This window comes from Anomaloglossus baeobatrachus, chromosome 6 (assembly GCF_048569485.1).
Source record: "Anomaloglossus baeobatrachus isolate aAnoBae1 chromosome 6, aAnoBae1.hap1, whole genome shotgun sequence".
Lineage (NCBI taxonomy): Eukaryota > Metazoa > Chordata > Amphibia > Anura > Aromobatidae > Anomaloglossus > Anomaloglossus baeobatrachus.
This window is the reverse complement of record NC_134358.1, coordinates 299,407,044-299,422,179: the sequence shown is the minus strand read 5'-3', so window position 1 is coordinate 299,422,179 and position 15,136 is coordinate 299,407,044. Positions and strand designations below refer to the sequence as shown.

General features: G+C 39.1%; 1 protein-coding gene across 1 annotated transcript in view; it reads right to left on the bottom strand.

Moving 5' to 3' along the window:
* Positions 1-15,136, bottom strand: part of CTNNAL1 (catenin alpha like 1) — a 321,643-nt gene that overhangs the window by 101,301 nt on the left and 205,206 nt on the right. Inside the window, exons 6-7 of the mRNA XM_075314887.1 lie at positions 12,106-12,276; positions 10,001-10,201 (exon numbers count right to left, since the gene is read on the bottom strand). Coding sequence (XP_075171002.1) covers positions 10,001-10,201; positions 12,106-12,276 — 372 coding nt within the window. The remainder of the gene's footprint in view (positions 1-10,000; positions 10,202-12,105; positions 12,277-15,136) is intronic.

Genomic DNA, 15,136 nt, shown 5'->3' with positions numbered 1-15,136 from the left:
TCCCAGCTTCTCCTACTGATTAGCCAGTGAAGAAATTGACATGAAGAGGATGCAACAAGAAAGGCTTCTGTGTTGTCCTAGTTTCTCACAGACTCATGGATTATATTTTAATCAGCATATCACAGTTCAAAATCTGACAGATTTGTTGTTTTTTTTTTTTATTGCTACCAGTCTAGAAAATGATGAATATGTAGCAGCCTCAGACTAAAAACAGTGCAGTGGTACTACTTGGAGAACACCCAGTCAGCATGATTGCCCCCTGATAAAATAACAATACCTATACTCACACATGGTGCCAGCACTGTTCCCGAGGTGCCCCACTCATTCTCCCGAGGCTTACGTAACATTGTTATGCACTTGGTTATGCACTTGGGCAGAGGAAATAAAATGAATAATTATGTACTTTATTGTAAAACATTGGGTAAAGCTGTCACTAAAAAAGACTTGGGTGTTTGAGTGGACAACAAATTCAACTTTACTGATCAGCTTCGGGCAGCTGCTGCCAAGGTAAATAAAATGATGGGATGTATTAAAAGAGGACATAGTTTTACCCCTATACAAGTCTCTAGTACCACCACACTTAGAATACTGTGTACAATTTTTTTCTGCAGTGCATAAGGACATAACTGAACTAGAGCGGGTGCAGGGGAGAGCAACCAGGGTTATTAAAGGAATGGGGGGACTGCCATACCAAGACAGGGTATTAACCTTGGGATTATTCAGTTTGGAAAAACGAAGGCTTAGGGGCATCCTTTTACAATATACAAATATATAAGGGGACAGTACAGAGCTGTCTCTAAGGATTTTTTTACACCTAGGCCTATAACAGGGACAAGGGGGCATCCAGTACAGTTAGTGGAAACGAGGGTTAACCATAATTACAGATCCAGATTCTTTAGTGTAAGAGTGGTGAGATTATGGAACGCTTTGCCACATGAAGTTGTAATGGTTGATTCATTACTAAAATTTAAGAGAGGTCTGGATGCCTTTCTTGAAAAATATAATATTACAGGTTATGTGCACTAGATGCTGTGATGTGATGTTGATCCAGGGAACTAGTCTGATTGCCATATGTGGAGTCAGGGAGGAGTTTTTCACCCAATATGGAGCTTTCTGTCTGACCAATCAGGACTTTTGCCTTACTCTGGATCAACATGTAAGGCTATGAGTTCAACATGATGGACTTAACTCTACCTTCAACCTTAAAAACTATGTGACTATCGCTAAGTCATGTGAACCTTGCGTCCGATCAGAGCTGGTTTTACTATCCTCGCCTTCGGACAAATCAAACATCAAGAGGAAGTCAGAGTTGAGGCTGGTCGATCAGTTCCTCTTGATGCTTAATTCATATACTAAGGCCACTACCGATTGTTAAGTCATGCAAATACTGTGCCCAATGTGACGCAAACCCAAGAAGAGCACATGCCAGCACCACTGGAATGGCGCAGTCACTGGAAGTGAATATAAGTGTTAATTTAATGGGGCAAACATGCTGACTGAGAAGGGGGTTCTCCAAGTAGTGGATAACTCCTTTAAGAAATTATCCATACCCATACCTCTGTCAGAGGTGCACAAATCTTTCTGGTCCAAGAGCCGAATTATCAATTAAACCAATTCCAACGATCCCAAAAAAACCCTAAAGTAATATTACAATCTGGGACAGTTATAGAGTATTGTAATTAAATGCTATAAATGTCACATTTATAAAAATTACACTTCCAGGACTAACATTTACAATGAAAATGGAGTCATCTTCTCGTCTGTTTGCAGTCTTCAAAAGAGGAGACCATTCCAGAAAGAAAAAACTCAAGAATGCATGCTATGCCTACTACTATACTTAAACGTGAACTGGTCCCTCAATTCATCCTGCCCAAACCGTGAGCAGCAGGAATCAGAGCCTGGCTGCACGATTGCAGCCATGTATATTTTCGGTTTTCGTGTTTCATAGAAAACACAGCTTGAAGAGCCGGCTGGGAACCATAGGAATAAACAAGACTTGTCAGCGTTGTCCCCGTTGGCTTTTCCTTGTTTCATTTTATTTGATTGAAAGATCACTCCCTACATAAACACATGGAAGAGACCAGTCAATCAAATAGGGTGGTGCGGGTGATAAGCTGTTGTAGTCTAATCTACTGCTATGGTCTCTAGCCACATCTAAAAAACTATGTTTTCTCGGAAACTCCACAGTGTTTCAACACAAAACATCTGGCTGCAATTATGCATCCAGGCTCGGAGTCATGCTGCCCATGCTTTGGCAAGTTCTCTGTCATGTAAGTAGCTAAAATGTGTTTCAATACTCTTTATTCATGCATGGCCACTTCTCCAGGTCATCTACTCACTTCTGGAGCACTACATAGATGTCAGGAGAGCCGCATTTTGCTAATAATATTTGGGGGTTCCAAAGAGGGGCACAGAGTGAACAATAGGTACTTTTTTTTTTGCTCTGCACAACACTCTTCTCTCTGATAAGGAATATACATGTCAGAAGCCAACAGACGCAGAGAAGCACAACTATGGCCAGATGGATTGGGCCACATGGAACAGCAGCCAGACACACAGGTTGTGCATTCCTGCTCTATAGGCTCTGAAGTGATCTACTGAGTATAGGCAATAAAGTAGCCACAAACTCGGACTAATAAAAAATGTAAAACAAAATACACAAGTTAAAATTGCTGCTCTTTTCCAATAAAGCCAATAGCAAAATGTTTTTTTTAAAAAAAATTGGTATAAATCGCATAATTGTCCAAGGTACTAAAAATATTGATCCTGAGTAGTGATCACTGAGAAAAAAAAAAAATTAAGATGGCAAAATTGCTTTTTATTTCTCATCATGTTACCTTCCAAAAAAAATAAAAAAGATCAAAAATAGATATGGGTCTCAAAATGGTATCAATAAAAGCTTCAGTTTTCCCCACAAAAACCAAGCCCTAATATATCTATGGACTGAAGAATAATAAAGTTTCGGCTCTGAGAATATAGTAACTGACGTCAAATTTGTGTAATAGAAAAAAAACCTAATGAAATCTGCTATCAAATTAATCTTACCAACTCCTGGTGAAAAGTTACTAGGTCATTTTTCCCACACACAAATGTAGTTGCTGTTATTTTTATAATTTCAACACATTTTTTTTCCCATTTTTCAGTGTAAGGAACAAGCTGTCTTATGGTTACTTTGATGGAAGGATAAAATAAAAACATATGGTGCATAGGTGATATGTAGGAATATCACAAAAAAAAGTAAAAAAAAAAAAAAAAAAAAGCTCAGTCATTTTATTACTGCGTAATATTAAGCAGTCAACTGATGGTGTGTTAGGAGGAAAATCTCCATTATTGTCATCATACAGTTTAGAAAAAAAGTTGAAGAACTTGGCAAAGAATTTCATTTACAGATCTTGTACCACATGTTTATTACATCAGGTTTTGGTATTTTCAAACAGAAATGTCCTCACAAATTCTAGAGGTCTCATTAGATGACAGTAGTGGATTGTGGTGGTTGACATGACATGAACGAAGCAGTGAGCTCACATGTAAGATAGAGGCATGGAGCTCAACTGATGATCTATCCGTCTCCCCACCGACATCACATTACCTCACACATAAGCTTTTTATACTAACAGTTTATTTTGTTCCTATAGGAACCACTGACAGTTGCCATTAATAGCCTGTAGGTCCCACCTCCATTCAGTTTAATGGAGACAGGATTTTGGAGAGTAACTGTAAAGCGCAGGGTTAAATTTTCCCGTCAAAACTTAGTCTATGACGTTCCCTGAGTCACATGAGGCGTTTGTGCAAAATTTCGTGATTGTAGATGCGACAGTGCGAATTCCTTTAGCGGACATACACACATACATACACTGAGCTTTATATATTAGATTTATGCCATGACTGTTCAAAAGTGAAGGGTGGAATTCTGATCCTTCCTCTTATTTGGAGAATGGAGAACCCCTGCTCCGACAGTAAGAAGGTGACCAGGAGGCTGCATTCATTACCACAACTATCTCAATAGGAGTTTAAAGAAAATAAAGGGGTTGTCTGGATAAAAATGAAAAGTCTGTAGTCACTCTACCTGGAGAAGAGGACTGAGAAAAAAATATGATAAAACCTGTTATAAGTCTCCAAATGTAATGGCAAAAGCAAAAAATATCCCTAAAAAGCAAATAGATAAGGCAACAAATCAGGGAGAAATAATTAGGGTGCTTTGACATCAGTGTTTTTTCAAATGTGGCATGAATGGGTTTTTTTGCTGCAAAACCGGATCCTTTACAAATGCATTGTCATTTCAATGCATTTGCAATGGTATCGCGGCAATATGCAGTTACATGTGGCACACATTGGATCCGTTGTTTTGCGGTATTTTACCATGTTTCAAAAAAGCTACTTGTTGCATTTTTGACCTCGGTCAAAATACTGCATTTCACGGGATCCTTCATATTACAGCAGTACCTGCAATGTAATTCAATGCGCGCCGGATCCTGCTATACCGGAAGTCACCGCTTCTGATAGGCAGAATCCTGTTGTCTGTACTGAGCATGCCCAAAAAGTAGATCCTCCCCCGTGTTTTCTGATACAGCAGAGCTAGATCGGTGACAGAAGACCAGGATCGTCAAGAGGTGAGAGGGAGTAATAAAGATGGAGTTCCTAAGTATGTCTAAGTATTTTTTCTCTATGTGGTGTCTTTTTTTAACCCTTTATTGGAGATTCTTAATGGCCGTGTCAAACCTGGCCTGACATTAAGAATCTCGGGCTTAATACTAGCTGGTAAAACAAAACTGGTATTAACTCCTTATTACCCAGCGTGCCACGCACCACCAGGGCCGCTGGTAGAGTTGGATACAGCGCCAGAAGATGGCGCTTCTATGAGAGCGCCATTTTCTGGGGCGGCTGCGGACTGCAATTCACAGCGGGTGGGGGCCCCAGAAAGCTTGGGCCACCCTGCGCTCAGAATTCCAATCCCCAGCTGCCTAGTTATATCTGGCTGGACACAGAAATTGTGCGAAGCCCACGTCGTTTTTTTTTTTTTTCTTTAATTACTTCATGACACTCATGAAATAATTAAAAAAAAAACTTCCCTATATTTTTGCTTCCCAGCCAGGTACAAATAGACAGCTGGGGGTTGGGGGAAACTCGTACCTGCCTGCTGTACCTGGCTAGCATACAAAAATATGGCGAAGCCCACTACATTATTTTTTTTTTTTTTTTTTTTAAGTTTTTTGGGCAAAAGGGTTGTGTGTTTGGGTGTAATTTTTGTTTTTTTATTTTATAATGAATTTAAAAAAAAAAAAAAAAATCGACATGGGCTTTGCATCGAGCACCCGAGCATTTTACTACTCACATCCCTACTCCTGACCACACAGCCAGCAGAACAAGTAATCCGATCAGCTGACTCCAGTGTCGGCCGATTACTTGTTCTGTGTCCCGCTGCATCCATCACAGCGTGTGCGGGCTGTGAAGTCAGCTGAGATCGTCAGGCACTGGAGTCGGCTGATCTGAACGGGCTGTAAAATCAGGAGTTCAGCTGACTCCCGATCAGCTGATTCCAGTGCCGGCAGATAAATTCTGTGTCCCGCTGCAGAAGGATCTGTTAAAATAACAATTGCGGTTGCACATTCAATCCATAGGATCTAGTCATAAGCGGTTTGCGGTTTTTTGACGACCGGCAAAAAAACGCTGATGTGAAAGCACCCTTACTATGCAGAAACCTGCAGCTCCAGAAAAAGAAAAGTGTTTTTGACAACAATAAAGAATACTTACCTATCATCACTGCTGCAGGACCCAACAAGAGGGTGATCATCTAGATCTAATTTAAACCAAAAACATCAAATGTACAGGTTGGTGGTCACATCGGAAACTGTACGATTCAGAATTCTGCAACTGCATAAAGTGGCTGTAGACTTTTCTTCGGAGATTGGCCAACACTATTTAGAAAGGAGCTCTATATCAAAGTTCTAATACAATACATAGAATAATGTTCAAGAGTAGCTACCTTTCACAGAATCATTCCATGCTCTCCAAAGTACCAACAGGGGTCCTAAAACATGAAGAGCTTCATAGATGGCTGGGAACCAGGAGCACCACGTAGACCAGAGGTTATGCACCCCAGGCTTATAGAGGTATAAGTATCCAAAGAAATACATGAATCACAGTATGAAAACCTAGGTGTAAGATCAATGTTTATATGGGCGCCATACTTCTAGGTTTTGATCATTAAATGCATTTTGTTATAGATATTCTTCCTAAACTCAACACAACATGCCTACCAATAATTTATCATCTCAAAGATTTCACAGCAAAGTGACCAATGCATTGTGACACCTAAAATTCATTGCCACTTGTGATGTAAGAAAGTCCAGGTCACTAATGAGCTCATGGCTACGGTCTTATGCATCATGGCACGACTTACAAGTGAATAACACTATGGGTTTATTCACTGACATAGCTGGCTTACAGGGATGTTAAACAGGTTAAAAATGCTTCAACATTACCTATGCCTCTGGATTATTTTTTTGTGCATATATATATAAAAAAAACCTACACCTATAATATATTCCTAACTCTTATGAATACCTGGCATATGCTGGCATATGTTAGTTATTGAAATGTTACTGTTAACACATTTAATTAAGCCAAGCATCATCTCTCAGGAAATTCATCCCTGCTGACCGCCTCTACAAAATCTAAACACTAAAGACAATGAAATGTGTTTCTTCAACTAAAATGCTTATTCAGTAGCATACAAACACAAAGCATTGGATTATCCAAACCTTATGTGGTGTTTACTCAAAGTGGGCTTTCAGTCGAGTGATATATGTGTCATGGCCAGGTTTCATTAAGCAGTGGTTAGAACCTACCCTATGATGTATGGTGCTGTGGTGGCACTGGCCCAGGCGCTGAACTGACACCATCAGCACAATGTCCACTGTAACATATAGCTGACACTGCCATCTTCAGAGCCAACTGACTCAATTCCAAGTATGGAAGCCTATCAGAAGCAGGGCCTAAAAGGCTAACTGACAGGCATAAAACAGTAATACAATACTGCAAAATACTGTAAAAGCAATAAAAGAATAACATGCAAATCAACTACTGGGAAAAGAAAAAAATTCCTTACAACGTCCGCTATTTACTCCTCAGCAAGAAGGAAGGTTCTGGATTATAAAAATTACAGGATAGGTAGATATGTTAATAATAAGTAAATGGGCTTAGAAGTAGGTAGTTTACCAATGTCCATGAGGCATGCTATTATCGTAGTAATCCCAAAGCTTGGGAAGGACCACAGCTACCAGACTGGTATCATCCCATTACTGTGGCTATTAAAATCCTAGCCAAAACACTGAATAAAGTACCGTAATTACTTTTAATTAATATTCATTAAGATCAAGCCAAGCTTTATGCCATATGACTAGTGCAGTAATAAAAATGCCATAAAACATTCTCTCTCTCATTATTCTGGCATTTAGCAAATATAAATCACTAGCTGTAGTACCCGGGCATTGCCCGGGATAGTAACTGTCTCTCTCCCAGTCTGTCTGTGTGTTGCTGTCTGTCTCTTTCCTTGTCTGTCTGTATTTGCATCAGTCCGTGTGTCTCAATCTCTGGGCGGCTGTTTCTTTCCCCGGCTGTCTCTTTCCCCGACTGTCACTGTCTTTCTCTGTCCGTCTCACCACCGACATCTTTTTACCTCACACATAAGCTTTGTATACTAACAGTTTATTTTGTTCCTATAGCAACCACTGACAGTTGCTATTTATAGCCTGCAGCTCCCAGCTTCATTCAGATTAATGGAGGCAGGATTTTTGTAGAGTAACTGGAAAGGACGGGGTTAAATTTTCCCACCCAAACATAGTCTATGACGTTCCCTGAGTCACATGGGGTGTCTGTGCAAAATTTCGTGATTGTACATGCGACGGTGCGGATTCCTTTAGCAGGCAGACACACACACACACACACACACACACACCTTTATATAATACATTTTGGTTCCTAATTAACCTAAAACGGGAAATGTTTATTTTGATTTCATGACAGATAGTGAGAAAAACATGCACATGTGTATTTTTAGATCGTGTATGTAAACTTCTGGTTTCAACTGCATATTTGGTAACTTTAACTTTTGAACCAGGTTTTTGGGAGGTAATAATAAAAGTTATAATCCAAAAACTAAAGCTTATGTTACATAAAAAAATAAGTCCTCCCATAGCTCCATCACAAAGTAAAAAAAGGTATTACTCAAATTTTGGTGACACGTTTAACGGTTTTTATTTTACAAATAAAAAAAAAACCCAACTATATAAATTGGAATTGCTGTACTAGTTCTGACTCACAAAACAAAAAACTGGCTAACAGCCTCTATGCTGTGTAACTTCAAGCAAAAGAACTGTCAGTTAAGCAGGAGGTGACACTGGGCAGTGAATAGAGCTGGAGTGACGGAGCTTCAGATCAACAGCCTCATTCGCATGTCAATTCCAAAGCAGATTTCTCAGTAAGGGAAAAAAGGACTGGACATGTATAGGTATTGCTGAACTTGTCTTTGAAAGAGCTACTTGTGTATGTAAATAGTTTCGTGATGTGGGGGGGGGGAATCCTGCTCATAGATTCCCTTTAACAAAAAGCTTAGATGCCCAATTATGCAGTATAATCAATGACAACATATTAAAAGAGGAGATATTAAAAGAGAATACTTGCAAAACTGGCCCAGCACTTAGCATAAATATGCTATCATGCCCTGGTCTTTTTTATTGGTATTGCACATTATGATGATGGTTTTGCAATCTGCAATGGACGTGTCACAGGCCATAACTTGTTTCTAGCGGCCAAATGGCTTTCATATGCTGATAGAACTGGTCCCCCCTGATTGATGGGCAAACTAAACTGCACAACTCAGCTATGAAAACAAAGACATAGTCATCGAGCAAAGCCAAGACAATGGAGCAAGGCTAAGCACTCTTCTCTAGAAGTCCTTAGGAATTCAGACTGCATTGCCGCAGCAGCCTGCAGAGCTGAAAGCACATAGTCAGACTGCACACACCAGTAACTAGTAACATTATCTCATATAAATGTATGGCGACACATCATTGAAAGAAATAAAGAGTAGCCACAAGACAGTGTGCTGCTCGCTGAGCAATGTTTCTAGCTTATAAAGAAATCATTCTGCCATAAGACTGTGAAGCACGCTGCTTTTCAACGCCTAAAACATCAGAAGAATTAGGAAATTCATCTTTAATATTCCCATGATGTACACGGTGACCACGATGCGACGGCACTGTGGAGTTATAGCTATATAAAGAAGAGTTTTTTATTAGTTACAACACTGCATGATCGGGAACAGGATCACACTGTAAAACTGTTCTCGGCAAATATTTGTGTCCTTCTTCATTTCCATCTTTAGAAATCAAATGACTGCTCCGCGTGAAATATTGGCAGAGAGGTCTGCAGTCTTCAAATAAAGAACAGCAGAAAAGAAAATGTGCCCGGGGCAATGTTATGAAATTTACACAAGGGGCAACTGTTCAGAAAAGGTGGGCAAATATTGACATGCACATAAAGGAGAATATGAAATCCTCCCATTCAATTCATTCTTAAGCAACCAATTGCAGCTCATCTAATTTATATCCTCGTAATGTATTATACAATATCTCCAGGAATGCCTAGTAGGAACAGCAGATAACCTTCGGAAAAAATAACTAATTAGAAATTGAACATTTTGGGTAACTTTTTCCTTTAGGCCAAAATCCAATAACCTGGTTTTACCAGTAAAATGGCTCCTCTCTTCAGTCCCAGAAAAAATAAAGACTATGAAACACAAGCACCCAAAATGCATTATAAATGGCCTCAGAGAACAGTGGTCCTCCAATAAGTATAAAATATGGCCTGTATAAAAGGGATGATCTTTTGAAGAGGGTTCACTGTACAACATTTTCAACATACTAAGGATAATAATAGTTCAGGTAGGAGGAGGATTTTACAGAATATAAAAAGAATTACTTTGTTAAAAAGCTCTTACAGCTTGCATCCACACTGAAACCAGCTGTTCTAGCTCCATCTTGGCTTGGTTAGACAATTCCAGAATGCGTTCTCGATTTTCATGGCTGGTGTAAGCGGAATCTGTGAAGTCCTCTGTATGCTCCAATATAACTTCTAACATAGTAGAAAGGTTCTCCTTCGAAAGGAAATATAGATTATCTCTAAGGCCTTCAACTTTACCCTAGGGGAGGCAAAAAATAGACCCTTTAAAGAGACAAGTAATCTTTTCACATAGAAAGTAAGCTTTAATAATAAAAAAAAAACGTGCTACAACGCGCTTCGATCCTTACATAGTTTTGTATGCATCTTGTCACCAGAAAAAGATATATTTTTTTTCAGTGCAGGTTAAAAAATAAAAATTGTTATCCTATTTGGTTTTGTCCTTACAAAATTGTAGGAACTGTGTAGAATAAAGTGCAAGAAATAAAATCTTGTTTTTCTGTTCTTACTTTCTCCATAAAAATGTTTGATTAGGAGCATGGGCATCCTGACGTGTGGACCTCACTCTTACAAATGTGTTCCTACTAGTGATGAGCGAGAGTGCTTGCCATTGCTTGGTACTCGATCGAGCATCTGGGTGCTCGGGTGCTCATGATGCTTGGCTGAGTATCGTGGGTGCTCAGATGTGTAGTCTGTGAAACAAGAACACAAAAGGCTCGCTTCACTAACTGATAGAAGCAGACACCCCGATGCAAGACATTTCAGTTTCTGAATGGCTCTCCTGGGGATAAAAAGAATGTAGTTTGTCGAGAAAAAAATCCTCCACCCTCGCTTCCCCCAGGAAAGCTCTGTATATGGCTGGTTGTATGGGGGCGGATAGCAGAACTGCCCAATAACTTGAACTCCATAATACCCTCAACTTGAGTTGAGCCCATTCAGAGCGTCTGACCTGTTCAACTAGAGTAATGAGCACCCAAACATTTTAGTACTTACCCATCTACCATGCTCAGGTGCTCGGTACTTGTGATCAATCAGCAGTTGGATGCTCGAGTGGGCTCAACTTGAGAATTGCGTATAAAGCTGGGTTTACACACTGCAACATCTCAAACGACATCGCTGTAACGTCACCGGTTTTGTGACGCAATAGTGATGTTGTTTGCGATGTTGCAGTGTGTGAAACCTATCAGTGACCCGTCCCCTGCTGTGAAGTTGTAATCGTTACAAATCGTTCAGGACCATTCCTAGGTCCTTTGTTTCCCGCTGTGCAGCATGAAGTTTCAGTGTGTGAAGACTTTGCAGCGACTTTGTTAGCAACTTTCCTTTCAAAAGGCTGCTTATCAACGTCCCCAACAACCAGCTAGGTCGCTCTGCAGGTCCGGATCGCTGTTGCGTTGTTGGCCAGGTTTGCCTGTTTGACTGCTCACCAGCGACTTAGCAGAGACTTAGGGAGGTCGCTGTTACGTCACAAAACCGGTGACGTTACAGCGATGTCCTTTGCGATGTTGCAGTGTGTAAACCCAGCTTAATGGAATTCAATGGGAAACTCCAGCATTTTTCCCCAGAAGATTTTATACTGAATACCAGTACCAGCGTCTGACTGCTCGCTATAAGTACTAAGCACCCGAGCATTGTAGTGCTCGCACATCAATAGTTCCTATGTGTGATGATCTAAAAATTACTATTAAAAAAGTATATTAAAGTTGCCCCAGGAGTTTTAGAGCAAATACAATAGTAAGTAGAATTAAAAAAACAAAAATAAAAAAGACATAATTAGTCTTCAAAAAAGTATATTTTACTATTAAATTTAAAATGTTTAACAATAGCACCGTTACTATAATAAACAATAAGTTTACCACCATGTTAGCATCCATTTTCTAGTTTGATTTCTGCTCTGTTTTTAATAGGCAGGTTGCAGTATGATTAAGAAAAGACTGCAAAAGTGACATCTAGTAGGGACACTGGCTGCCATGTACTGAATAGAGATGACAAATCACTCTGAAAGGTAAAGCGTCTGTATATAAACTATAACTAGCACACTAACGCCTTTAGTAGTTTAGTATGGGTTCTTCAAAAATGTTGAATGCTGAAAACTTGAATCTAGAGAAGCAATCACAAATGATTATTTCCTACATGACATTTCCTCACCTTAAATTCTCTAATTCCGGTATAGATACTGATCGGTGCAATTTCAGGCTCACCATTGGGTCGTGAGTCGGTAATAATTTCTATGACCTGCTCTAATGCCACTCTCATCCTTTGGAAGACTCCTTCCTTATTAATCCGTGCTGACTCACAATCAGGATGCCTTAGACAGGTCTGAGGAGAAATAAGAATAGATAGGTTACAGTAATAGTGTCTCGTGTGTGAAGTGTTTTTTTGTAAATGGTGACTTGCTAAGAAATGGATTTAAAACACCGAAAAACTAAATTAAAATTGTAAAAGGTTTTTCCCTAGTCTTTTTTTCTTTAAATCAAGTTTTAATGGATTGAAATCCCTGTTCTTCTTTGCTTAGGAGTCCAGTAGTTGTGTCAACCTAAGAATGCCAGCCTTTTCCATATGACTATACGCACACATTTTATATACACATACAGCTGTCAATCACTGATAACACCACACTAGGCTTAGTAGCACAGGGACTTCAAGCAATACCTTACAAGTCATAATGAATATTTTTCTAACAATCTGTGCAGCTCCTACTCCTCTAAATAATGCTGTAAAGTGAACCTGACAGCTGTCTTTTGCTGCGTCAGGTATGTTTTAGGGTATTGAACACAAGAGAGAAAGGAGTATTTTAAGGTGCAAATAACAAAGGATTTATTGGTATAGAAAGGTTAAAAGACAAAAGTTTACTTATGATTTTTTGCGATACATAGATAAATACATAGTCAATATACACAATGCATGATTACATAATAACATTTGAGGTATAAATAGGAGGATGAATTTAAAAGGTACAGTGGGTGGGCTTAAACCAGCGCTGTAAGTGCACCGCCTCCTACCCGTTCACACTCAGCCTTCCCTAAAGTCAAAGAAGCAACCATGGCTATAATGTATGTTTTAGCGGGAGAGGGGGAAAACGGTGAGGCATATTACCAGTCAGAGTGTCAGCGCTGGAAGCAGCAGGCCGGTATTAGAGACTCCCGTGGGACCCGATGTACGTTTCGCAGTATTTACAATGGCTTAATCACTGGTTTAAGCCCACCCACTGTACCTTTTAAAACTGTCCTCTATTTATACCTCAGGTGTTATTGTGTAATCATGCATTGTGTATATTAACTATGTATTTATCTATGTATCGTAAAAAATCATCAGTAAACTCTGTCTTTTAACCTTTCTATCAGGGCTGTGGAGTCGGAGTCGGAGTCGTGGAGTCGGAGTCGGAGCTCATTTTGGTGGAGTCGGAGTCGGAGTCGGTATAAAATGCACCGACTCCGACTCCTAAAATATACAATAAATTGGGGACAGGAGTGCAATGCAGAATGTGCTGAATATTTTACTAAATAACAACATTTAGTATAATGCTTATATTTAAGTGAAAAATTTATTGTAGTACAATGTGAACATCAGACATTTAATTGTTTTTATGATACAATAATCAAGATATTTGGATAGAACATAAAATATTTATTGGAATACAACTTTAGAACACAAAAAAACTAATAAATTGTAAATATGTAATATATATAATATATATATATATATACAGTGTATATACACACACAAGATATATATGTAATCTACTGTATATTACATAGTGTATTACATATTTACAATTTATTACAGTTTTTTGTGTTCTAAAGTTGTATTCCAATAAATATATTTTATGTTCTATCCAAATATCTTGATTATTGTATCATAAAAATTATTAAATGTCTGATGTTCACATACACATATTCATGTACTACAATAAATTTTTCACCTAACTATAAGCAATATATGTAGGAGTCGGAGTCGGAGTCGGAGCCGGAGTCGGAGTCGGTGCAAGAGAATTTGAGGAGTCGGAGTCGAAGGTTTGGCTTACCGACTCCACAGCCCTGCTTTCTATGCCAATAAAACTTTTTTTTATATTTGCACCTGAAAAATCTCCTCTCTCTCTTATGTTCCATATTGTAAATGGAGCTGGTTGTGGGCCCTAAGCTGTCACTGGATTGCATGGTTGTACTCACATTATATTAAAATGTGCCATAAGTCATCTGTTTGGTTAATGTTTTAGGGTATTGGCACATGTCATCTCTTGGGCGCAGTTGTGCACACATAGTTATTGATGCAGAACACACTTGAAGAAAACACCAGTGGTGTTATTCCTTTAGCCTTTTTCTCATACTTTTTGCAGCAGCTTTGCTGCTGGTATTTTATTTCTTTTTAGTTTTACATATAAAGAGTGCAGGCTTTGAAGCAGAAGCCACCTAAAGAATGATCAGGTAACTTGCTTTAGTTACTTCTCAGATTTCAAAGCCTGAATCAGTGAAAAGAAATTACAAAGAATTGAACATTTGCACAGCAAGTTTTTCTGACATGTTCATTTTTAGGCATTTTTTTAGCGGGTTTCAAGCGATTCCCTGATACTGAAATTCTATAGCATTTAAGAGAAAATGTGCAGTTTAAGAGCCATCCACAGACTATAGTCCAGATGGCACTTCTCTCTGCTGTGTTAGTGCGATTGGTCTCTCGTTACACACACATATAGGGAGAAATTAGTCACTTGGACCGGCCTCTTGAACTATTTACTGGAGCGGTACCAACACCACTTTTAAATCTCTGTTTGTTTGTTTTTCTGACAAAGTCATATCATCTCAGAGTAAATCATATCTTGATCAGATTATGGACCCAGACTCCGATTCATGTTGGCTGTGAATCAGGCAGCAAGAATTAGCTGTTAGGTTTCCTTTAAGCATTATAACAACTACCGTATGTAACCATAAAGTCTTAAACCAGAATTGGCATTCCTAGCAGAGATTGTACAATATAGAAATCCTTTAGTCTGTCAGGGGGGAATCTGATGATATAAAAATTAAGCCAATGTCCAGCGGTAGACAATCTTTGGGGTGTGTGCACATGTTCAGTATTTGCAGCAAAAAAATCTGCTGCAAATACTAATGTGTTAGCAGGATAAACGCAGCATCAATCTTCCAGAAAAATGCTCCAGTTCCCCACTGACTTCCTTTATACTCCGTAA